The sequence below is a fragment of the Zea mays genome, chromosome 1, assembly GCF_902167145.1.
Source record: "Zea mays cultivar B73 chromosome 1, Zm-B73-REFERENCE-NAM-5.0, whole genome shotgun sequence".
NCBI lineage: Eukaryota > Viridiplantae > Streptophyta > Magnoliopsida > Poales > Poaceae > Zea > Zea mays.
Window position 1 is genome coordinate 54,909,048 of NC_050096.1, and position 26,413 is coordinate 54,935,460.

Here is a 26,413-nt window from a genome sequence, read left to right on the forward strand (position 1 = left end):
GAGATAAATAGAGCATGCATATATAGTCAGGGATAGGGGTGGCTTATAGTCCTCCGATATCCCTTGCTAAGTACCAAGTCAATCTACAATATATGCCTGACTTGGAGCCCAAGGCACACAGCCTGAAAAGGCTGCCCGACTAGACCTGGGCTGCAAGGCCCAGTACAGGTCATCTAACAGACTGTTTTCTATTATTGATGCTGAACACAAAATTAAATGTTGAAATTCTGGTTACCTTATCTCGTGAGCTTTTGTTATTGTAGGTATTTTCTCACTTGCATGAGCTTGATCTTCGATATCATCTAAGGTACCTGTAGGAAATTCTCCCTCCTATGTTTTTCACTTTCTCAGTATTTGGAAGGGATAATTAATTTGTTTAACTCATGGCATTTTTGCAAAAAAAACATCATAACTTAAAGTAATATAGAAGGTTATGCGGATAACATCAGATAACCAGTGGATGTTTGATTACATTAAGAATTTGAGAATATTTGTTGGAAGTGACAAAACTCTAGGGGGTGCACTATTTTCATAACAACAATTTCATTTAAGCCCATTGAGGAAAAGAACAGCTATCTAATAGATACCTGTGGAAACAAGTCATGAGAATTCAGCCTTTTTGTTATGCGCGCACACACTTTTTAACTTTGGTTCAAGCTGGAGAATTCTTAATTGAACTGTCAAGGGCTGAGTATCCTCGGACAGCAGGACCTCAACTACGCAGTTCCTAGTCACGACCTGTCTTCTTCGGCGAGGTTTTGCCCCTCAGTCGCAGGCTTTATTGGTGAGTGGAGAGGAGAGATTAGAGAGAATAAACTTTGCTTAATCCTTAAGCCGGCTGGCTACACATATATAGGGCCCGACGAAGAGGGGCTTGAGCTTCCCCGTGGCCGAGCGTGGAAGGGAGATGGCCGCGCGCCGACGGAGGCGCCAGTCGCCGACTTGGTACGACACCAGCCGATGTTGCCGGTCGTAGTGGCGCTTCTGCAACGCCTGCGCCTGTTCTAGGCGATAGCGGACGTCAGTGAGGAAGGCCTCACGATCTTCCATTTCCTTGGCCACCGCTGCCACCCGAGTCTCACGGGCTCGTAGGAACGGATGGAGGGCGGATCGTGGCTGTAGACCACCCAGAACGACGTCTCGTGTAATGATGATTGGTAGGACGTATTGTAGATGTACTCAGCCCATGGCAGCCAACGAAGCCACTGTCGAGGACGATCACTTGTGAAGCAGCGCAGGTACATGACGATGACGCGGTTAGCAGCTTTCGTCTGGTCGTCCGTCTTGGGATGGAAGGCGGAGGACATGTGCATCTTCGTGCCCATGAGGCGCATGAGCTCGCGCCAGAATGCCGATGTGAACACCGGGTCGCGATCGGACACGATGGACTGCGGAATGCCATGGAGACGAACGATGTCGGTGAAGAATGCTTGCACCACGGACTCGACGATGTACGAGTGCGCCAACGGGATGAAGTGGCAGTACTTGCTGAAGCGGTCGACGACGAAGAGGATGACCGTCTTCCCGTGTACCCGGGACAACGCCTCCACGAAGTCCATGCCAATGTCTGCCCAGACGATGGCGGGCACTGGCAACGGTTGCAGCAAGCCGACCGGGTGCAGGTGTTTCGACTTGTACCTCTGACAAGTCGCGCACGTGCACACGAAGTCCTGCACCAAACGACACATGTTGGGAAAATGGAAGTCGCGTTGGAGGCGGTGTAGCGTGCGGTGGACGCCCTCGTGTTCGTTGTTGTGGACGGCTGCCAGGATCTCCTGCAGGAGTGGTGCTGCGGGCGGTATGCACAAGCGTCCGTCGTAGGTGACCATATCGTCGACCACTGCCCACGACGCCATGCGTGTGCCGACGTGGACCTCGTTATGGATGGCGACCAGGGCCGGATCAGTGGCCTGGGCGTGCCGTAAGCGAGCGATGAAGTCAAAGCGGGGTGCCGAGATTGCCAGCAACTCGCCATCGACATTGTTGCGGCGGGAGAGGGCGTCAATGACGGTGTTCGTTGCGCCTGACCTGTACTCCACAGAAAAATCGAACCCCAAGAGTTTGCCGACCCAGTGGTTCTGGGGTATCGTGGCCAGGCGCTGATCGAGGAGGTACTTGAGGCTGTAGTGGTCGGTCTTGACGACAAAGCGCCGCCCCCATAAGTACGACCTCCAATGCCGAACCGCGTGGATGAGGCCGATGAGTCCCCACTCGTAAGCGGCGAGGGTGTGGTGTCGGGGGGCGATGGGACGGCTGAAGTTGGCGACCTGGTGGCCGTCCTGGACGAGCACGACGCCGAAATCGTGCGACGACGCGTCGCGTTCGATGACGAAGAGCTTGGAGAAGTCCGGCATAGCGAGGACGAGGGTCGTGATGACTGCGGCCTTGAATGCCGTGAACGCAGCGGTTGCTGCATCGTCCTAGGTGAAGCCGTCCTTCTTGAGGAGGGCGGTCAGCGGCGCGGCGACCGTCTCGTAGTTGTGGACGAATTTGTGGTAGTAGCCCGCTAGGACAAGGAAGCCCCGCACCGCTCGAGCCGAACCGGGTGTCGGCCAATCGAGGATGGCCTACACCTTGGCAGGATTCATGGCGACGCCTGCCTCAGATATGACATGGCCGAGGTAGGCGACGGAGGGGGCGCCGAAGGCGCACTTGGCGCGCTTGATGAAGAGCTGTTGTTGCCGAAGCTCGGAGAGGACGACACGGAGATGTCAAAGGTGATCCGCACTTGTCTTGGTATATATCAAGATGTCGTCAAAAAATACCAGGACAAAGCGACGAAGGAAAGGCCGAAGTACATCATTCATGAGGGCCTAGAATGTCGCTGGCGTGTTGCACAACCCGAATGCCATCACCAGGAACTCATAGAGACCGTCGTGGGTGCGGAACGCGGTTTTGTGTACATCTTCCGGTCGCATCCGCACCAGGTGGTACCCGAATCAGAGGTCTAGCTTGGAGAAGAATCGCGCGCCGTGGAGTTCGTAGAGAAGCTCATCGACCACCGGTATGGGGAACACGTCCTTGACAGTGAGCGCGTTCAGGGCTTGGTAGTCGACGCCGAAGCGCCATGACCCGTCGAGCTTCTTGATGACGAGGACCGGCGATGAAAACGGTGAGTCGCTGCGGCGGACAATGCCCTGCTCGATCATGGCAGCGCACTGCCGCTCCAGCTCATCCTTGTGGGCCGTCGGATAGCGGTACGGGCGGACGACCACCGGCTGCACGCCTGCCTTGAGGGTGATGCGGTGGTCGTGCGCACGCTTGGGGGGCATCCTGGTGGGCGCGTCGAAGATGTCCCCAAAGGAGTCCAGGAGCTTGTCGAGGAGGGCTCTCCCGCTGCCGTGGCGCCCAGGGTTGTCGCGCTGGAGGATGCCATGCCCTTCCAGGAGATGGCGCGTCCCTAGTGCTGGAACGTCATCCGGCGCCGACCGAGGTCCCAGACGATGGGGCCCAAGACACCGAGCCACCTGGTGCCCAGGACCATGTCATAGCCCACCAATGGCATGACGAAGAGGTCGGCGAGGAAGGCGTCGTCGTCGATAGTCAGCGGTGCGTCGCAGATGACATCGACGAATGAGACGCACTCGCCGTTGGCGACCATTGCCGTGAGGCGTGGACGCTGATGAAGAGGAAGGTCTGAGCGTCGGGAATCGTCTCGGAGATGAAGCTGTGCGTGCTGACGGAGTCGAGGAGGGCGACGAGCGCCACGAAGCTGAGTGTGACGACGATCTGCATGGTGTCGCCGACGGAGACCCCGACGAGGGCCTGCAGGGAGAAGACTGGGGCGTCCTCGTCTGCGTCCCCGCAGGCTCCTCGGTGATGTCGTCAGCATCGTCTTCCTCGATGCCCTCCAGGAGGAACAGCCGCTGGCAGACGCAGTTGTGGCCCCAGGTGTACTTCTCGTCGCCGTTGTAGCAGAGGCCTTTGCGGCACCGCTCCTCTTGCTCCGCCTGGGTGAGTCGCTTGATCTGGCGGCCCTCAACGGAGATCGTCGCGGGTGCTGCTGCTCGGGGACCTGGCGGCTCCGGTAGAGGCCATGGTGGGGCTTGGGATATCGGGGCGGCACACTGCTTGCGCTGCTTCTAGGGACCGCGTGTTCTAGATGCGGACGTCGATGTTGAGCGACGGCTGAGGGTCTTCGGTGAAGAGTTGGACCTGCTGCGACTGCTCGAGTGGCCCGGCGTGAGGTAGGAGCGCCTGGAACCGATCTTGATATTCGGCGACTGTGCTAGTGCGCCGGCATGCGGCCAGTTCGGCTAGCGGTGCAGAACGCAGCGGCGGCCCATAGCGCAGGTTCAACAACTCCTTGAATCGACGCCATGACGGGGTACCTTCATCCGACTGGATCTGGATGTACCACATCTTCCCGCTGTCTTCCAAGTTGTAGGAGGCCATTCAAACCTTCTTCTCCTCCATGATCCGCTGCTGATAGAAGTACGATTCACAGCGGTTGATGAAGATCAATGGATCGGACGTACCGTCGTAGCGGGGGAAATCCAGTTTCTGGAACCGCGAAGGACGATTGCTGTGGTGTTGGCCATCGTTGCCCCTGCTGGTAGTCAACGAAGAGGATGACTTCTGCTTCTGCAGCGCGACCACGGTCGTCTGCAGGTTCGTCACTGTGTTGGCCAGGTCCTCGATCATCTTGGCCAAATCAACAATAGTTGGTGGCGACATGGCTGAAGGAGCTGAAGTGGCGTCGGCTGGTGGTGGTGATGTTGGTGGTCGGGGTAAGGGCGCAACGACTGCGGTGGGTTGGGGAAGGCTGTCGGTTTAGGGTGTAAGTAGAGGGACTCTAACTCTCATCAAGAGGATGACACTATGAGTTGGGGCAATTTTCTGTTTATTTCTTCAAACACTACACAATGCCATACCCATCTAAGGGTTGTAGACCCATATTTATAGCCCTAGAGGCTGCACTACTACACCCTTCTCACACACTACACAACAGGATTGTCCTTTAGATGCTAAAGAGACTACAGAGGACAGTCAAAAGCGACTGTTGTCCTCTAGATGCTAAAGAGACTACAGAGGACAGTCAAAAAGCGACTGCTGTCCTCTAGATGCTAAAGAGACTACAGAGGACAGTCAAAAAGCGACTGTTGTCCTCTAGATGCTAAAGAGACTACAGAGGACAGTCAAGCTGTCCTCTAGATGCTAAAGGACTACAGAGGACAGTCAAAAGCGACTGCTGTCCTCTAGATGCTCAAGACTTATTCCATCATTCTCCCCCTAAGACTTGGGCGTCGTCTTGTGAGAAAGTTGGGCCATCCCGGACCTGGAGCAAAGCTCAACAAACTTGATCTTCCCAAGGGGCTTGGTGAGCAGGTCTGCAAGCTGATCCTTGGTGTTGATGTAACGCGCCTTGATGTTCCCTTCTGCCAAGCAGTCTCGGATGAAGTGGTATCTCAGCCGGATGTGCTTGCTCCGTTCATGGAACACGGGGTTCTTGGCCAATGCCAGAGCGGACTGGCTGTCCACCCTGAGTTCCACCGCTCCAGTGTCTCTCCCGAGGAGATCACCGAGCAGTCGAGCCAGCCAGAGCGCCTGAGTCGAAGCAGTGGACGCCGTTATGTACTCGACCTCGCAGCTGGACATGGCCACCACCTGCTGCTTGACCGACTGCCAGCTAATGAGGCACTTGCCGAGGAAGAAGAGGATCCCGCTTGTGCTCTTGCTAGTGTCGATGTCATCGGTGTGGTCGCTGTCGCTGTACCCGACAAGGTGTGCCTCCCCAGGGCACCTCGGGTAGTAGAGACCGTGGTCGAGAGTCCCCACAACATAGCGGATGATCCTCTTCACAGCCTGCTCATGCTCCGTCGTCGGTCGCTGCAAGAACTGACTAACATAACCGACGGAGTATGCCAAGTCAGGCCGTGTGTGGACGAGGTAGCGAAGGCTCCCCACAAGACGCCGATACTGTGTAGCATCCACCTCCTCCGTCGTGCTGTCGCGACTCAGCTTCAGCCTCTCCTCCATCGGAGTGAGAGCTGGGTTGCAGTCGGTGAGCCCAGCCAGCTCAACAATGCGCTTGGCGTAGGCGGTCTGGCGAAGTGTGATCCCGGAGTCTCCCTGGTGCACCTCAATCCCCAGGTAGAAGGAGAGATGCCCCAGGTCACTCATTTGGAAGGTGACCTTCATCTCTTCCTTGAACGCTGCCATCTCTGCATCCTTGGCGCCGGTGATCACCAAGTCGTCGACGTAGACACCCACCAGCAGGGCACTTCCTCCATTGCCCCGCCGATAGATGGTCGCCTCGTGCGGGCTTGGCGTGAAACCCATTCCTTTGAGCGTGGAATCCAGCTTGGCATTCCACGCCCTCGGTGCCTGTCGCAGGCCATAGAGAGCCTTGCGCAGGCGCAGCACCTTGCCCTCCTTGCTAGGGATCACAAAACCTGGCGGCTGGTGTACGTAGACCTCCTTTAAGTCGCCGTTAAGAAACACCGACTTGACGTCCATGTGATGAACGTGCCTGCCCTGCTGAGCTGACAGCGCAAGGAGGAGTCGCACGGATTCCATCCGTGCCACGGGGGCAAAAGCATCGTCGAAGTCGATCCCCTCCTGCTGTAGGAAACCGCGTGCCACCAAGCGAGCCTTGTGCTTGACGATGGCGCCGGCTTCATCCCTCTTCAATTTGAACACCCATTTAAGGGTGATCGTGCGATGACCATGAGGGAGATCAACAAGCTCCCAGGTGCGGTTCGTCTCAACCGCGTCCATCTCCGACTGCATCGCGGCATGCCAAGCCGCATGTTTCTCGGCCTCCGCGAAAGACCGAGGCTCACCATCGTCGCATGCAAGATGCAACTCTCCTGCCAGAATGCGAGATGCAGGGCCTGGCACCAACGGGTCGATGAGAAGGCCCTCCACCCTTCGATACTGTCGGGGACCATAATTAGGGGTACCCCCAAGACTCCTAATCTCAGCTGGTAACCCCCATCAACACTAAGCTGCAAAGGCCTGATGGGCGCGATTCCGGTCAAGGCTCCGTCCACTCAAGGGACACGATCTCGTCTCGCCCGAGCCCAGCCTCGGACAGGAACAGTAGACCAAGGCAGATTCACGCCTCGCCCGAGGGTCTCAAGCAACGGGCGCACCTTCGACTCGCCCGAGGCCCAGCTCGGGCAGGCTTCGCGGAGAAGCAACCTTGGCCAGATCGCCACGTCAACCGACCGTATCGCAGGAGCAATCAATGCAAGGATCGCCTGACACCTTATCCTGACGCACGCTCCTCAGTCGACAAGGCCGCAGTGACCGCAGTCACTTCGCCGCTCCACTGACTGACCTGACAGGAAAACAGCGCCGCCTGCCCTGCTCCGACTGCTGTGCCACTCGCCAGAGTGAGGCCGACAGCAGCCAAGTTCAACCTCGGGCGCCATATGAAGCTCCGCCTTGCCTGACCCCAGGGCTCGGCCCCCGTCTCGGCCTCGGAAGACGGTCTCCGCCTCGCCCGACCCCAGGGCTCGGACTCAACCTCGACCTCGGAAGACGGTCTCCGCCTCGCCCGACCCCAGGGCTCGGACTCAGCCTCGACCTCGGAAGACGGTCTCCGCCTCATTCGACCCCAGGGCTCGGACTCAGCCTCGACCTCGGAAGACGGTCTCCGCCTCAACCCGACCCCAGGGCTCGGACTCAGCCTCGACTTCGGAGGAGTCACCGCCTCGCCCGACCTCGGGCTCGGACCGACCACGACACAGGGGGGGCATCATTACCCTACCCCTAGCTAGCTCAGGCTACGGGGAACAAGACCGGCGTCCCATCTGGCTCGCCCCGGTAAAACAAGTAATGATGGCACCCCGCGTGCTCCATGACGACGGCGGTTCTCAGCCCCTTACGGAAGCGAGGAGACGTCAGCAAGGATCCGACAGCCCTGACAGCTGTGCTTCCACAGGGCTCAAGCGCTCCTCCGACGGCCACGACATCACATGAACAGGGCAGCAACACCTCTCCGACAGCCACAACGGCATGTACATAGGGCTCTGGCTCCCCTTTGCTAGACACGTTAGCACGTTGCTACACCCCCCATTGTACACCTGGGCCCTCTCCTTACATCTATAAAAGGAAGGTCCAGGGCTCTCGTACGAGAAGGTGGCCGCGCGGGAGAACGGGCCGACGCACAAGGCTCTCGCTCTCTCTCTCTCCCTCGCGAACGCTTGTAACCCCCTACTGCAAGCGCATCCGCCCTGGGCGCAGGACAACACGAGACCGCGGTTTCCCCTTACTGTTTTCCCCCCTTGTGTTCCGTCTCGCGCCGACCCATCTGGGCTGGGACACGTAGCGACAATTTAATCGTCGGTCCAGGGACCCCCCGGGGTCAAAACGCCGACAGATACCGCAACGGCTCGCCGTCGTAGCACGCGTCGACACGCTCCTCGTCGCGGGACAGAGGGGTCACGAGCTCCACTGGGTCGTGCTCGACACGAGCTGATGTCGGAGAGGACGTTCCCGGAGAGGGTACCGTCGGTGCTGGAGTACGTGGTGGCGAAGAGCTCGCTGTAGCCGGAGTCGTGGCTGGAGTGCGTGGTGGTGAAGAGCTCGTTGTAGCAGGAGCTGGAGAGTTTGGCGCTGGAGTCGGTGGAGACTTGGGGGCTGGGGAGACCTGCTCGGAGAGGAGTTGCCTACTCCCCCAGCTTCCTCAAAGTGGACGTACTCGATGGTGAAGTCGTACGTCAGAGTCGTGCCGTCGTCCACCGCCTTGTCCCACGCCCATCCTCGCCCTTTGTCGAACACTACGTCGCGCGCCGTGCGCACACGCTGTGTTCTTGGGTCAAGGATGCGGTAGGCCTTCGAGCCCTCCGCGTAGCCAATGAACACCCCGGGGTGCTCCTATCGTCGAGCTTGCTGATGTGGCCAAGCTCCTTGGTGAATGCGAGGCAGCCGAAGACCCGTAGGTGAGAGACCGCCGGCTTGCGCCCATGCCAAGCCTCGTACGGTGTCATCCCGTTGAGTGCCTTGGTGGGCGAGCGGTTGAGGATGTAGACCGCTGTCACCACCGCCTCTCCCCAGAAGACAGCTGGCATTCCTCTCTGCTTGAGGAGAGCCCGAGCCATCCCCACAACCGTCTGGTTGCGCCGCTCGACGACGCCGTTCTGCGGCGGACTGTACGGCGCGGAGTAGTGGCGCTGAACGCCCTCATCCGCGCAGTACGACGCGAACTCAGTTGCCGTGAATTCGCCGCCGTTGTCGGTGCGCAGCACGCGCAGCTTGCGGCCGCACTCCGCCTCCGCAGCGACCTGCACACGCCTGATGGCGTTCGCAGCCTCTCCCTTGCTACCAAGGATCATCACTCACATGTAGCGGGAGAGATCGTCGACGAGCAGCAAGAAGTAGCGTCGTCCTCCTGGTGTGGCTGGTGTCACCGGGCCACACAAGTCCCCATGCACGAGCTCGAGCCTCTCCTTGGCTCGGAAGCTCGACTGCTGGGGGAAGGGGAGCCGTCTCTGCTTTGTCAACACGCAGACATCGCAAAATTGCTCCACATGGTCAAGGCACGGCAAGCCTCGTACCATCTCCTTGGCGCTGAGCCGCTTCAGGGCTTCGAAGTTAAGGTGCCCGAAGCGCTCGTGCCACTGCCATGCCCCGTCGTCTCGACGAGCAGCAAGGCAGCAAGGTTGTGCCACCTTCACATTGAGGATGTATAGCCGATTTGGACTCCTGCGTACCTTGGCAAGAAGGCGACGAGAGGGATCCCAGATCCTCATGACTCCGTGCTCGACCTCCACGCGCGAACCGTTCTCATCCAGCTGTCCCAAGCTGATGATAGAGTTCCTCAACGCGGGGATGTAGTAGACTCCGGTGAGCAGCCTGTGCTCACCAGACGCGGCGGTGAAGACGACTGAGCCGACACCCTTGATCTCTACGCCGGAGGCGTCCCCAAACTTGACGGAGCCTTGGACGCTAGAGTCAAGCTCGGTGAAGAACTCCCGTCGGCCGGTCATGTGACGAGTGGTGCCGGTGTCGAGGCACCATCCTTCGATCATGCCCTTGTTGGAGCCGTCGCCGAGGAAAGCGCGTGCTTTCGACTCATCAAGGTGGAGGAGTGCCGCTGCGGCCGGTGCCGCTGGAGATGGCTCGATGCTTGCATGTGCTAGGAGCAGAGCCTCCTCCTCCGCCTCCGCCTGTGCGACGTTGGCCTGGCCACGTCGTGGCTGTCGACAGTCCCTGGCCCAGTGGCCAAGCTTGCCGCAGTTGTGACAGCCGTCGTCTCGTGCCGGCTTCTTGTTGCTGACGGCGCCGCCTTGGGCACCTCCACGGGCACCACCCTCAGCATGTCCTCGCGCCCCATCCTGGGCGCCTCCACGCGCCTTGCGCGGCTTGCCGCGTTTGCGGCCTCGTGTCGAGGAGGACTCCCCCTTCTTCTGGTCACCCTGGCAGGCCTCCCACTGCTCCCGAGTGAGATGTAGCTTCCCGCCAATAGTGATAGGGCCAGAGGGAGCCTGTGGTTCGTCGCCGTCGACCAGCTTGAGACGACCTATCGCCTCTTCGATCGTCATCGTGGAGAGGTCTAGCAGAGACTCGATCGAGCGAGCGATCTGCTTGTACTTCTCGGGGATGCAACGGAAGAGCTTCTCAACAGCTCTCTCCTCATCGTAGGTGTCGTCGCTGAACTGCACCATCTTCTGCAACAGAGTGTTGAGGCGGGGAGCAAAGTCATCAACATCCTCACCTGGCTTGAAGGCCAGGTTCTCCCACTCCTTGCGAAGTGCCTGCAGTGTGGTCTTGCGGGCACGGTCGCTGCCGATGCGGGTCGCGGCGATGGCGTCCCAGGCCTCCTTAGCAGTCCGCTTCTGCGAAAGCAAAAACTGCATCTCGGACGGGACTGCAACAATGAGGGCATCCAACGCCCGTCGATCCTCGTGGTAGTCGACGTCGCCTACCGAACTGCTTCCCACATTTGGCGAACCTGGAGCCGTACCCTCATCACCGCGGCCCACTCGACGTTGTTGGTCTTGGTGAGGGTAGGCCACCCACTGCCGGGACCGATGTTCCTGACAATGGCCTGGGCCATGCGGCGACCATGGTACCGATCCGGGGAGGGAGAGTCGCGCCGCCTGTAGAGGCCGCGATCTCCGTCGACCCGGTCGCCGCCGCCGGGAGCACCGCCGGCGCGTCTATGCCCGTCTGGGCTGCCGCCGCGTGCGCCCTCGCCCGGAGCGCCGTCAGCGCGTCGGCGCCTATCTGGGCTGCCGCCACGCGCGCCCCCATGGGGGTGCGCGGCTGCCCACTGTGCCGCCTGCTCTCGCGCTGCTTCCCTCGCCAGCCTGAGCTCTTCGTCGGTGTTGTCGTCGACAGAAGCAGAGCTGCCAGCTCTACTGCCGCGCAGAACCTCGAGCTCTGCTGCCGCCGCACGTGCAGCATCCGCCGCCTCCGCTGCTTCTACTTCCGCTCTCGCTGTTGCCAGTTCCGCCGCCGCCAACCGTGCTGCCCTCGCCGCTGTCGCTGCAGCTGCTGTTGCTGCTCGCTCGCGTTCTTGTGCCGCGGCGACCTCGGCCTCCTGCTGGCGCCGCACACTCGAAGTGGCCGAGCGTAGGGACATGGTGGGCTAGTGAGGGGTCGCTGCGTGTGGAAGAGGCTGTCTCAGACGAAAGGCTGCTCGTCTGAGCAGGGGAGGAAGGAACAGTTGGAGCTCTTGCTGCCGATTGAGTGTGGGGAGAGGCACGGGAAGGAGATGAGCAAGAGATGTTTAGGCTACAGGATAGTTTGGCTCTGATACCAATTGTAAGTAGAGGGACTCTAACTCTCATCAAGAGGATGACACTATGAGTTGGGGCAATTTTCTGTTTATTTCCTCAAACACTACACAATGCCATACCCATCTAAGGGTTGGAGACCCATATTTATAGCCCTAGAGGCTGCACTACCACACCCTTCTCACACACTACACAACAGGATTGTCCTCTAGATGCTAAAGAGACTACAGAGGACAGTCAAAAGCGACTGTTGTCCTCTAGATGCTAAAGAGACTACAGAGGACAGTCAAAAAGCGACTGCTGTCCTCTAGATGCTAAAGAGACTACAGAGGACAGTCAAGCTGTCCTCTAGATGCTAAAGGACTACAGAGGACAGTCAAAAGCGACTGCTGTCCTCTAGATGCTCAAGACTTATTCCATCATAGGGGCGCAGCGGTGGTGGTGGGTTGTGGAGGTGGCACAGAGGAAGACGAGGAACACCTGGACAGGTTGTCAAGGGTTGAGTATCCCCGGACAGCAGGGCCTCGACTACGCAGTTCGTAGTTGCGACCTGTCTTCTCCGGCGGTTTTGCCCCTCAACCGCAGGCTTTGTTGGTGAGTGGAGAGGAGAGATTAGAGAGAATAAACTTTGCTTAATCCTTCCAGCCGGCTGGCTACACATATATATGGCCGATCGGCCCTAACAAACTGGAGATAATTACTCCTTAATCCTTGGGATAGCTATCTTATCTTTTCTAACAACCAGCCCCCCAAATCTTCTCCTTAATTCTAGGAACTTGAAACAGATAGTAATCCTATCTATCTGTAACAAACCAGCACGTGCACACCTAACCGCCCGCGCATATCACACGGTTTTCTGCCCGACGCACGTCGCGGGCGTGCCTGCGCCTGGTGTAGGTGCGTCCGCACATGACATGAACATACTCTTTTTCCTATCTTAATTGAAAGGCATAGCTCCTGCCATTTTGCTTAAAAAAGCTGGAGAATTCTTGAAGTCTTTCTTATGCTTACCTGCCTTTTGTGTTTCTAGCCGGCAAACTGGTGCTATAAATCGCGTAATTGATCGAGGAAGCCGTGCAATAAATTACATCCTCACAGTCATGGTGTTTAATGTCGTGCCCACGATACTAGAGGTACTTACAGACTGTTGAGTGTGAATGTTATGGTTCATATCTTGTGCATGTTGCCAGTGATATTATTTCTTCAGATTTTTTTTTCTCGAACACGCAGGAGAACTGTGTACCATTATATTAAGAAGAAATATATGACATTTATTTTTGGGGGGTTTTGCTGATACTTCTCATTTGCAGATTGGTATGGTGTCAAGCATACTTGCCTACAAATTTGGTTCAACTTTTGCTTGGATCACTTCAGTTTCAGTTGCTACTTATATTGCTTTCACTTTGGCTGTCACACAGGTGCAAACACAATACTATGCCGTCAAACCTATATACTCTCAAGATATTCTTGTGGTTTCAGCTATGTAATTTGATGTCATCATGTGGCGTCTAAATATGTTTTACTCTATTTCTGATTGGTGCCGTTGTTAAAAAAAACTATAATTATGATAGTGGCGGACTAAGTTCAGGATGGCCATGAATAAAGCTGATAATGCTTCTAGTACGGTGGCAGTTGACTCTCTTCTCAATTATGAGGTCACCCCATTACTGTCCATTACTCCGGTTTCTTTATCTTAACTTGTTTATTCTTGCTGTAACAATTTTTTGTTCTTCCATTTGATTGCGTGTAGACTGTGAAATACTTCAACAATGAACAATTTGAAGTTGAGAAGTACGACAAATATTTAAGGAGTGAGTTCATTTATTCCTTAAATCTTGGTGGAAGTGTCATTGTAGAGTAGATGTGCACAACCAGATGTTCCTCAAAACACTAATTTCAGCATTTGATGTTACATCGTGTTCATCCGTCTAATTTGTTGTTGTTGATGTGTATCTTTGACATCTTGATATGTTGAACATGCTCTCTAATTGTAAAAAAGATTAGAATTGTTTCCTTGAAATGATCTTTTTCAATCAACTAGGGTTCAGAATGTAGTTGTTCTGAAATCGCTTAAACATGAACTCAAGTTATGTTTCATAGATTTGATTCGTCCCACCTGTCTTGTAACACTGGCACACAGCATAAATTGATATGTTAAAGAGATCTAATCTATTAATTATTTTTGTTACAACATGATTTGTGATCAGATTATGAGGATGCTGCATTGAAGACCCAAAGTAGTCTTGCCTACCTGAACTTTGGCCAAAATGTTATCTTTAGCTCAGCTTTATCTACAGCAATGGTTTTGAGCTCATATGGAATAATGAGTGGTGCTCTGACTGTGGGTGATTTGGTAACTATTTCATCCATGTTCTATTTGTTTCTTATATCACTCGCTGTTGAAGTTGCATGTGCTCATTCATATCACAGTTACTGGAAGATACAGAATTGCGATAGTGTTTTCAAATTGCTCGATTAATCATGATTTGTCAATGATTAATCTACAAATCATTCCCTAAATATCGATTAGGTGCACCGGTTTGATTAGTTCGCCTAGCCGAGGGATCAAGAGTCTAGTCATTGATTAATCGTGACTAATCTAACATGTCTAGTCGCTCGACTAGCCAACAAACCATCGAGTTGGACCTTCAGCCCATCAGGACTCCAAGGACCAGACCATCCTAGGACCAATATATATCCTTGAGCCCTCTTTTTTGACCTAACCTGTTCAGCCACCAGTCCTTTTTTCGTCACAAGCGGGAAGAGGCAAAAAACTCCCGTTGCGTCGAGCTGATGACGCTGCCACAGCCCCCCAGGCTATCTCCAGCAGGTCGTGGATGTGGTCGCGAATGCGGAAAATGAGTAAAAATCGCAACTATTCACATGCCAACAGCTCGCGCATGCACTCACGCAAAATCCATGGCTTCCACTGGCGCCACACATTCGCGAGCTGCGGCCCGTCGTGCAAAACACTGTTCTTCAGTGATGCATGCAATTGCTTTTGCTGCGGACCCGCGACCTCGATTCTCATGTGCCTTAGGACGCACGATGATATGTGTGACCTTTTCGCGAGCTGCTGGAAACGGCGACTAAATCCGCGACCGCGAGTTACTCTATTTGCGTATCCGCAACGGCGAGCTGCTGGAGGTAGCCTCACGCGCTGCAACCTCCCACACTGTCCCAGCCCACGGCCTCCGTGCCACGCCGTGACCTCTCTTCCATGTTGCGCCAATGCTGCCGCGGCTTCCCTTCCACTGTGACCTCCTTTCCTCCGCAGTCCTCTGCCTTCTCTGTGGTCGCTGGCCTGAGACTCCAAGTGGAAGCACAAGTGTACAAACAGGATGTGCCAATCTTTCTCCTGTTCTGGTGGCGAGTTACTGAGTTTTGTTACTTCCCTGTTTGATGTGTTCCCATCCCATTTCCCAAAGTCCCAATTTTTATGATTGGTTTGTTCCTGCCTCCCAATTTTTGGCAACTGTCCTGCAGGTCCCAATGCAGGTGCTCTGCCTCGAAGTGGAAGCTCAAAACTAATCACGACTGTGCCTGAGCAACTAGGATCCTAGTCGTGATTTGAAAACATTCATAAAACAAAAATGAATTGTGAACTATATCAATACGTTTTTACAACAATCATCGTTTATTTAACCATGTTTTGATATAGCCTGAGGCCCTTTTTCTCGAAAAGCGCAGGAGAACTGCGTCCCGTTATATTAAGAAGAAGGAAAAGGTCTGAAAAAACAGACCAGGTACAAAGACTCCCTTACGGAGGTCTAAAACTCAGAAACCTGAGAAGATCCATCTAAACAAACTAAAAAAAAACACTACGAGCCAATCCCCAGAATTGAGGCAGTAAGGAGGGCCAAACTCTTGGCAGCTGTTGTCTTTATTTTCTTCTGTCTCTATCCATTTGCAATTTGCTTTTGACTAATTTAGTGAATTCTTGTCATACAGGTCATGGTTAATGGGCTTTTATTCCAGCTTTCATTACCTCTGAACTTCCTTGGGAGTGTGTATCGAGAATCTAGACAAAGCCTCATTGACATGAAGTCAATGTTTCAGTTGCTTGAGGTAAAGTTTTATATTGAAATTATCAAGTCTTTAAAGACCTTAATTTCAGTTTCATACTCAACTCATGCTCTCTGATACTTTAGATTATGTTTTAATTTTTTAAGGAAAAACCTGCAATAAAGGATGAGCCTCATGCACAACCTTTGCAGTTCAAGGGAGGGTGCATTGAATTCGAGAATGTTCATTTTGGGTAACTTTTGTTCTTTATTAACTTGTTGAATGTAGCAAAGCGCTCATATTTTCTTTCCTTAAAAAACATGTTTGATACCACTAGCATCCATGTGCTTATTTTCTTCTAATGATTACTTTGATTTACTGGAAAAATATGGAAATACTACTCTCCTAAATATGACCACATTGTGACTTGTGAGTGAGCATTTTCTTTCCTGAACCCTATTTCAAAACTGAAATTACAGCAATCAAACTACCTTGTGGTTCTAGGTCTATAGTCTTTGCCCTAATCACTTAGAAGGTTAAACCGGTGTGTCACATGTTTGTATGTAACAATCCCCCCTATCATTGTCGTTTTAGCAAACGTTAAAACATCACTATATCAGAAAGACAGATACACTGCAATCCCTAATTTATCATATATAAGTTACTTGCACATGTGGGTACTAGTATTATTCTAGCAATAATCAATTTTACAATACTGAGAAACCAGTTGAAGGTGTTTTCCTGTTTCAGTAGAATTAAAAAAAGATTATCATTATTTGGTTTTTGGTGTAAACAGTGGAATAAACTGACATATCGATGTGTTTACTTATGATTCAGCGGATGATTAATTTCTTCCAGATATGTACCAGAAAGATGTTTATGTATTTGTTCAGCAAATGATTGATTCCTTCCAGGTATGTACCAGAAAGGAAGATTCTTGATGGTGCCACTTTCACCGTACCTGCAGGAAAGAGTGTGGCCATTGTTGGAACTAGCGGAAGCGGTAAATCTTTTTTTAATCAAATAATATCTTATATTTTTGTAACCAGACTTTGAGTTTGAAGGTCACTATTGTAGTATTGTTTATCATATTTCACATTATATCAATAGCTGAGAACCTATTTTTATTTATTAATGAACTTGTTAGTTTGCGTGATTGCGACTACTGTTGATTATGAGTGTATTGAGTTGATTAGATTCTGGATCTTAGTATCTAGTATTTCATAATAGTTCATAAACATAGATAGTATTTATTAGTCTCCATTTAGCGTTGAGATGGATCATGATAATCTTGCTTGGTGGAAACCCTTGAATATTTTTTTTTTTTGGAAAACGCAGGAGAACTGCGCCTCAATATATTAAGAAGAAGAGATAAATCCAGATCAAAGAGATCTGAAACCCTTGAATATTGGTGGTTAGATTAACTTATTTTCTTCTAAACTATGTTGCAAATGGTGATGTTGTATGTCATGCTACAAGACCAAGTATGATAGAAACAACATTTGGTAGCTGAATTAGCTGACCTGCATTTTATTTATCAAGACCATGATATTTTTCATAATGCAACAACTTAATAATATATAAACACAACACAACAACTAGAAACTTGAAATACCTTTTGGCATACTAGAACAGTACAGAATAAATATTTTCATATAATTTATGAGCAGTGAACAATATAAATTAAGCATTGCCCAATGCTTTGATTTCTTGTACACATCCCGTGGCAAATAGCATGGTTTCCAGGAGTTGATGCACATGTATTTTAAGGTCCTCCTTGGCTTGTCTTCTGTCTATGCTTCCTCCCAAAACAGTCTTAAGATTAAACAACCGGCAACAGTCAGCTAGTGTTCAGCAAGTTATACCTAAGCCTCTTGTCTAAAACAATGCTCAAACCAATATGTCCATTTGACGCCCAACTAGTGTTAGCTGGGTATGATCCTACTGTCATGCATCTATATTTTACCTATTTGAGATTTATATACCAAATCTTATCTTCTTGATTAATGACAGGCAATGGAGAACTGTTTTGCATAATTATGGAAATATCTTTTAATGCTTAAGTGTGGGCCTTAAAACTTCTTTTACGAGAACTTATGTTCATTATGAGCATCACTATGGATTTCTCAACTGTACCTTTCTTATGCAGGGAAATCAACTATTCTTAGACTTCTTTTCAGATTCTTTGATTCGACTTCAGGATCTGTAAGAATATAGAAGTATTAAGTCCTCTCAAATTTCATGTTGATCTAGCCGACACTCATCCCATGGTTTATTGACTTTCAGCTATGTATATTGAAAATTCCATCCACTTGATTCTTTTGGCGTTGGTTTCCTGACAGATACGAATTGACGGGCAAGATATCCGAGGAGTGACACTGGGGAGCCTTCGAAAATGTCTAGGTGTGGTACCTCAGGACACAGTAAGTCCTCTGGTATACATTTGTCAGTGCTGCAGTTTTAAAACTAGAGAAATGTGGGAATTAGCATTTCTTTGTTAAGTTCTGTTTTATAAGCTGCGTTTCCATGTACAAATTGGAACTTCTGATTGCTATCTGGGTGAACATCTTTTGAATATTTATTTGACATTCAAACATGAGCCCAGTAACTAGAAAAGAAAATGATAGAACAATATGTCTGGAATTCTGGACTGTGTAAATTATTTAGCACAAGAGAATTCCTTTTTCTCGAATACACATGACTACATGAGAGCTCCATATCATTATATTAAGAAGAAAAAAAGGTGAGGGTAAATACCCTATTACAAAGAGGACACACACAACTGTCACTTGATACAATCAAACACTACCATGACCAACACACTGAAAGCCTAACCACGGACCTGAAGAGAGGAGAGAGCTTTAGCACCGGCCATAGACCAGTACAGAAGCTCCTCCTTAGCCATTCTAACAGCAGAAATAACACTAGGACGGCACTTATCAAACACACACTTATTCCTATGCTTCCAAATGATCCAAGCGCCCAAGATGACTATGGAGTTGAGACAGTTCTTCAGGTGGACTGCAACTCTAGAACAACTATTCCTCCACCAGGTTTCGAAGGAGAGATCAACTTGTTGGGGAGACAGATCCTCCAGATTTGCTAGCCTGAGGAACTCAAACCAAAATTGTTTAGCAAAGACACAAACCACCAGCAAGTGATTGATGGTCTCGGAAGCTTGATCACAAAGAGGACATCGCTCTGGATGAGACAGACCTCTCATGGCCAGCTTATCTGCAGTCCAATATCTGTTATGCTCAACAAGCCAAATGAAGAACCTGCATTTTCCGGGAGCCCAAGTCTTCCACACCCTCCTAGCCGGTTCAAAATCCACAAGAGAATTCCAATAGCCAATGAACAAACTTTTGGTGCCTTATGCAACTTCCTTAAACATAATGGATTTCTTATATTGATAAATTTTCTAGTAATTGTGTCTATACATGCTAACATATGCCAGTCAGCACTGTTCAAAGCCCAACCAATCTCACATCATAAATATGGGTGCAGGTACTTTTTAATGACACGATTAAGCATAATATACAGTATGGGCGGTTATCAGCAAAAGATGAGGAGGTACCTATTTTCTTCCTAGACATTCTGAAATTATATGGCATATAACATGATCATATGTTCTGTTTTGGAATGATATATTTTATCTCGATACAGGTCTTTGATGCTGCCCGACGTGCTGCTATTCATGATACAATTATGAACTTCCCAGACAAGTATGACACCGTAGTAGGAGAACGAGGATTGAAGGTGAGAATATATTGTAATTTGCCAAATGAGGAAATTTTGTATCCTGCTGTTACCACATCCAGAATATCTAGCAAATTTGGGTGTACTTTGTTGCAGTTAAGCGGCGGGGAGAAACAACGAGTGTCAATAGCCCGTGTATTCTTGAAGGAGCCTTCCATTCTGTGAGTGCTCCTTGCTTTCAATGACCTGAGTGTACTTTTTGTAGTCCTTTTCCCCCATTTGGATTTCAATGACCTGAGCAGTGCGTCACTGTGTTTAACCTATTGAGGAAGCCACACTGTTAGATGATCTGTTTTTGTTCTTCTGCGAGAGTTCATGTGATATGCTGGCCTCATGAATTTAGTTGGACTAGTTTCAAATTACTTGCAGGAAGTTTTTTTTGTGTGCAAATAGTAGGCAGGACTAGTTTCAAATTACTTGCAGGAAGTTTTTTTTGTGTGCAAATAGTAGGCTTATCCAATGCCCGTTTGTCTTGACTTTTTTCTTTACTATGTCAGGTTATGTGATGAAGCAACTAGTGCTCTTGACAGCACTACTGAAGCATCAATTTTGAATTCTCTGAAATCCTTATCTTCCGATCGAACATCAATCTTTATTGCTCATCGACTCACAACTGCAATGCAGTGTGATCAGGTACGCTTCTGCAACTTCTCCAGAAACCATAGTACGTTTTGAATGTCAGTAAATGGTGAATGTTGGTTGGTTTAATCTTGTCTCAAGTTTTTTTTTGATGATTCCTCTTTATTTTCAGATAATTGTTTTGGAGGATGGGAAGGTAGTAGAACAAGGACCACATGATTTTCTTCTGTCACAGGGTGGGCGATACGCAGAATTGTGGTATCAGCAGAACAGCACTGACGCCATGGATTCTGCTGCAGCTAGCGTAGAGGTTTGATTGACCATGTTTACCTTTTCCTTCTGCAAGGGGAAAAGAAGGGAAAACACAATCATAACCGTGAGAGAGAGGGATGGAGCCAACTTGTCTGCCTTGTAATTAGAGGTAGGTTTTTTGGTTCGGGGGGGAGGGGGGGGGGGGGGGGGGGGGGCATAAACGTACAGTTCCATTTTCAAGATAGCCGGGAGGATTTTCCCCCCTTTTGAGATTGTATAGACGATCCCTGCATGTTATGATAACCGTAACGTTTCTGTAGCATAAGGGATAAAGCCCAGTAAGGGCCTGTTTGTTTCGCATGGAATAAAGGGTAGAATAAATCTGGCTTGGATTCCTTTAATAATTACTATAATTTTTGGAGATTTAGAATTAATTCTGGTCTGTTCCAGTAGAAACGAACGGGCCCTAAATATTCAGTTGCCTCAGGCGTACTACCGTTTCAATATAAATGCTCCCATGATTGCTAAAAGAAATCTAAAACCCCATAGGAGCTGGATTGCATCTCTATTGACCTATGAAGATTATTATGCTTGTAATTATTTGATTGTACATAGCAGGAATGAGCTGTGTATACGAACAACTGATGTGCACATGCATTACAGCTGATCGAGAATAGGAATAAAATGAAATCTTAATCAATGTCATAAATCAAGTTCGAAAAATGTAAGTTACGAAGATGAATAGATTAGAGACTGATAATAATATGTGTAGAAGCTCTACCGGTGCCAAAAAAAAACATCAGACTTCCCCAGATCGCTTCAGGGCCTATTAGCAGGTACGTTCGCGCTTGGCTGCTGCTTCCCTTTGTTCAGGAACAGTGGAAGGCCAATGAAGCTGCATATGGGTGTTTTTGCACTGCCTAACATAGTGGTGGGGCATTAAAAAGGAGATAGTGGCAATAACGAACAGTCTAATCAGAGATTTTACTTAGGTTACCCTCGTTCGAGGGCGTCCTATTGTCTGATGATAATAGGCCTCCTTAGCTGACCCAAGACTAGGAGCAAGCATTTGTCAATTTTGCTTGATTTGTGTTCTTTGCTTAACCTTTTTTTTATATGTAATCGTTTAGTTGTGTACTTTGCTTGATCCTTATGAGACTAGTCTTGCATATGATTGTGTTGGCCTTGGTAACCTTTTGATTTTCTAAGTCCATACGTTATAACCATCCTTCCCTGGTAATAAAAAAAACATGTTTAGGCACGACCGCGAAAAAGAAGAATAGTGGACACACGTGGGCTTCACACCACCAAATGCACCACTCAAAAGTCTGATGCTTGAGCATCATTGTTTCTAGGAAATTATGGAAAGAACTGCACGCAAGAATTTTCCAGAAGTGCTTCAGTGGTTGAGCTAGTTGCAACGATCAAGGATGAGATGTTGGATTCGAGCCGGGAACAAAAGTTTTGGAAAGTGCTAGCTTCATTGGCCTAGAATTACTTTGGACAGACACTTTTGTATAGCTTTTCTGTTTTTTTTCTTTAGTGCCTGGTTCTTGGTCTACACTCACCATAGTGGATCGTGTAAAGTAGAAGATTTACACTGTAGATTACATCGTTTGCAGAGTAAAGTTTGAAATAAGGGATGAGATAAGATAGCTGCTGTAGGCAGCCTTAACTCTTATATATAGAGAGGTAAATGAAAGGTCGAGTGAGTTCAATCCAACAACAAACCAACCGTACGAGGAAAGTAAGCGGATCAAGGACCAGCCGCACCAGTCGACCAGGAGTTAAAATCGGCCCGCTCATGTTTAATTGGGTTGAGTTGGCCAACCCATGTAGTGCACAACAATAATTATTTAGTCATTTAAAGTTTAATTCAGTCAGGTCTACTTCAATCATTCAATGTTTACTTTAACTATTTAAGATTTACTTTAACATAGAAAAAAATATTTAGGTATTCAAGATTTACTTCATTCATGGATTTTAAAATTTTATAGAAGAAACATTCAATAATTTAAGGTTTACTTTAACCATTTGTGAATAAACATTCGACGATTCAAGGTGATGAGTCCTGAATAGGAGGTGGCGACTATAACAAATGAGTTGAATAGGAGGTGGCGACTATAACAAATGAGTAGAGGTGCGACGGTGAGGAATTGTGGAATGTTAGGTGGCGTGGGTCAGCATAGTGGTGTTGGCTAATTTGTAATGGCTAGCGGAACGCGTGCACAGCGACACACGAGTGAATCAAGGGGTGAAGCTGATGCACTGGTTGGTTCGAGTTCGAATCATGAGTTGTATATTAAAAAGTATTTGTTTCCCATGTAGGCAAACTAAAAAACACTTACATGCAACAAATTTTCTTGTATACTACCTACAGTTGTTTGCTCATTTTCAGTGTGTGTCTCCGGTTTCTAAAGCACTTAAGAGAAGACATTGTTAGTATTGGTCCATTTAAAATATTTAATAATTATAAAATTCTATATTAAATAAATACTTTATTATCTTTAGTATTGTATAGGTAGTTTATAGGACGGCTATATGCTTTATATGGTGATTCAATCTATGTATATTGAGTTGTTTAGAAAAGGGTCAAGGTATGACACACCCATATGCGTGATAGTCGCCTAGAGAGGAGAGATCGAATAGGCGAAACCTAAAATTCTAACTCAAATAATAAACTTTGAACCGAAGATTATAACTTAAGAGGTTAGAACAAGATAATATTGCTAATGTAAATTTCCAAGACAACAACTTTCTTATGTTGCTAACAAAATTTAGGTGCGAAATAGAGGCTATCAACATAATATAAAAGAGACAAAGCTCAAGAAACAAACAAATCAAATATTTAGATGAGAAAATACAAATGCAAGTAGGGAAGAAGAATGCATAAGAGACACAAGATTACCGAAATTCAATTTTAGAAAGAAACATACATCTCTGTTGAGGGGTTCATAAAGAACCGAGTCTCTTTCAACCCTTTCCTCACTCAAGTGATCACTAAGGTCGAGCTTGAGTCCCTTTCTTTTCTCATTGGTGAGAGCAAACTCTCACAAGGCTCTCCACACAAAGTCAGAGGCTCTTGATTACTCTACAAACTTGGAGCAGCAACTCAACACACTTTTGATCACAAGAATCTCCTCATTTAGCACTAAACTCAGCTCTACACAAGTGCTCTAGCAACTCTATGCTATCTAGCTCTCAAATGGATGTCTATTCTAAGCACGGAACTCAATTTGGAGCACTTGGATGGATTGGATGGCTAGGAGATGATCGCTTTACGTATGACTGATGTTTCTTAGCTCATGTATAGAGTTGTGCCCAATTGGGGTGGTATATATAGGCTCCCCACTTAAAACTAGCCGTTTGAACCCCACTCAACATTCTGCGTGTTCACCAGACATGTCTGGTGGTGGACCTGGCAGGCCCGATCCCATCTCAGTATTAGCAATTGGGTAAAGCTATCAAACCGTTAGTCTGACACACTGTGCCAATCATGTCCGATGTGCCACCAGATACACCACGTCAACTAGTTGTTGGAGCTTCTCGTTAGCCGACCTTGAACATTGTAGATCCGATGTGATGTCTAGTACGCCACCGGATATGTCAGGTGCCCCATTGTGGCTTGGTTCATTTGACATGCTCTCTGAGTGTCGTGTTCGGTGTGCCATCCGGTGCTATGCCGAACACATCAGGTGCACTTTGTTGATTTATGTCCAATTTACACCCTCTCTGCAAGCCCCGTTCGGTGTGCCACCAGACATGTCAGGTGTTCACTGAGTTCTGAAGTCCAAAAACAAGCTCTCAGCAAGCCATATTTGGTGTTCCACCGGATATGTCTAGTGCTCTTTAGATGATTCCAAGTTGTTTTCTTGATTTCCTTTCCTTAGGCTTGGCTTGGCTTAAGTCTTGGACATGTGAATGACTTTGACAAATGTTCCTTGAGTCAATTAGTGTCATCTAAGTAATTTTCTTTGATGTATTGATCTTATGAACCGTTATGCATATTTTCTTTAAGTCGATAGTGTATCATTTGAACTTAATAATCAATTACTTAGCAAATAAGTTAGTCCAATTAATATGTTGGTCATCAAACACCAAAAATAATATAGAAATGTTCTGAGGTTCATTTCCCTTTTAGCTCGCCATCGTCGCTTCGACGTGGCATCACATGGTTGTGATGCGACATTGGTGTGTTTTGCCATTCTCAATGTCAGGTGTTAGGAAGATAGAGAGTTAGGAAGGATAACAATCGTAAAAGTTTTTTGACTTCTAATCTTCCATGTCCTCTCTTCTTTGACAGTTTAGGTCCTAACTCACCTATATAAACATGTGATATCATCTCATCTTGCTTCGCTATCTCTATCATTGTTCAACTGTTAGCCAACACTCCATTCTAGCACTTGCACACACAAGTTCTAGGAGAGCAGATCTCCGAAATGACTGTTGTCCAAGTGCTCACCTGCTCAAGTGACATGCTATATTCGTATTTTTAGAAGTGTCTGCGACATGACTTCTCAACTTCTCTCTGTGTTAAATCTACACTACATCGACCGAACTACTACACATCATCGAATGTCCACTACATCGATTGACTGGCTACATATTTACATCGATGAAAGTCAACAACAACTAATCTATGTCTGCCCCTAGGTATGGTTCTTCCTTTCAATTGTATACAACTATGTTTCTCTGTGTTGCTCTTGTTTTAACGTACTAAACCACACATGCTTCTACATGTTGTCACCAACTTTTGTATATTGTTTTTTGAATTAAAATTCAACTAAAAATGTCTAATTTTCAATCAATCCAAAAATATGATTGGTAATTTTGGTTGCTAGCTTTGCAAGCATGCTAAAACCAAACGTTTTAAGGAAACCCACTATAAAAGGTGGTGTCAGAGATGCATACTTTGGTTAATTGTTATGCAACACTACTTTGTTGCCAAACCTAGGGCAGCTGGACCTCACTCTGCTGAAGACGCGCGAGTGTTCTAGGGTGTTGATACTATGTTCAACGGGGTAATAATTTGCGTGCTAGGAGATTCCATAGTCGACGTGTCTGTGACGTTGTCCACCAACAAATAAATATTGAATGCACTATAGATCAAATATAGAGTTTCTGGTGCTAGTAAAGAGTTGTTATAGAGCAGTTTTATGACTACATAATGGCTGGTGATTGTTTTGTAGTATAACAATACCATAAAATATATATACTGGTGAAAGAACTCAAAATTTTTGGCTGTTTGCTGCCAGACATGTTTGTGGTGAGCTGCATCATTGTTAAGCTATCACAAAATTGTATAATTTTTTCTACTTCTCTAAACATAAGCTACAGTAGTTTAGTATTGTTGGTCTTATTTGGCTCTCTAGATGTTGAAGAGAAGGCAAGAGCAAAATATGTCTGTGGCAAGAGAGTTGTTGTGGAGACTCCTAGTTTACATGTGGTGCAAAAAAATCCTCAAACTTCCATAAAAAGAACTTCAAGAAAAAAATCAAACAAAAAATATCACACCTTTTAAAAAAAGAACAAGAAAAGGCAACTGTTTCACTTGTGGCAAGCATATGCACTATGATAGGGAGTGTCTGGATTCCAAGTGAAAGCCAAACAATAAATCTACAAATGTGATTGGGGCTCATGGAGGAACTTTAGGGTATGGTATTTTATTATATATTGTTCTTTCAGTTCATCATTCATCTAACTAGTGTGTTTACATAGGGGGCAAATATCCATGTGTGTTGATATTTCTTTGTTTTCTTATCAGGTCAAGAGAAGTTCCTCTTTGTTGATGGGAGAACAGAGCGTGTGCGGTTGTACGTGGTGTTGGTACGATCGATCTGAATCTTACTTCAGAAAAGACCATACATCATGCCAAGAAAAAAATTAGTGATTCATTACTGTGTCAAGATGGTTATTAAGTGTGTTTGATTCCAATAAATGCATAATGTCTAAGTATGAAATATTTATTGGTAAAGGCTATGAGGGTGGAGGCTTGTTTCGCTTCTCTTTATTTGATGTTTTCTTTAAATCTTTGAACCAAGTGAGCTATGCCAGTGTGACATATTTATGACATTCACGTTTATGCCATATAAATTTTGGCTGCATGACACGCTTAGCTCGTATGAATT

General features: G+C 48.4%; 1 protein-coding gene across 3 annotated transcripts in view; it reads left to right on the top strand.

Annotated features, from left to right (window-relative positions):
* The window catches only part of LOC103634613 (ABC transporter B family member 25, mitochondrial), a 30,770-nt gene extending 10,058 nt beyond the window's left edge, over positions 1 to 20,712 (top strand). For 2 of the 3 annotated variants that reach the window (XM_008657092.3, XM_020546364.3), the window contains exons 6-21: positions 264 to 307; positions 12,721 to 12,823; positions 13,001 to 13,108; positions 13,262 to 13,345; positions 13,441 to 13,501; positions 13,898 to 14,043; positions 15,642 to 15,758; positions 15,863 to 15,948; positions 16,610 to 16,698; positions 17,845 to 17,900; positions 18,038 to 18,118; positions 19,203 to 19,268; positions 19,362 to 19,454; positions 19,551 to 19,615; positions 19,952 to 20,087; positions 20,206 to 20,706. In XM_008657092.3, the coding sequence (XP_008655314.1) occupies positions 264 to 307; positions 12,721 to 12,823; positions 13,001 to 13,108; positions 13,262 to 13,345; positions 13,441 to 13,501; positions 13,898 to 14,043; positions 15,642 to 15,758; positions 15,863 to 15,948; positions 16,610 to 16,698; positions 17,845 to 17,900; positions 18,038 to 18,118; positions 19,203 to 19,268; positions 19,362 to 19,454; positions 19,551 to 19,615; positions 19,952 to 20,087; positions 20,206 to 20,349 (1,479 nt within the window). In that variant the 3' untranslated portion in view covers positions 20,350 to 20,706. Of the gene's footprint in view, positions 1 to 263; positions 308 to 12,720; positions 12,824 to 13,000; positions 13,109 to 13,261; positions 13,346 to 13,440; positions 13,502 to 13,897; positions 14,044 to 15,641; positions 15,759 to 15,862; positions 15,949 to 16,609; positions 16,699 to 17,844; positions 17,901 to 18,037; positions 18,119 to 19,202; positions 19,269 to 19,361; positions 19,455 to 19,550; positions 19,616 to 19,951; positions 20,088 to 20,205 lie in introns of all 3 variants that reach the window. The other variant, XM_008657089.4, reaches the window with a different exon arrangement.
* Positions 20,713 to 26,413: the final 5,701 nt, after the last annotated feature.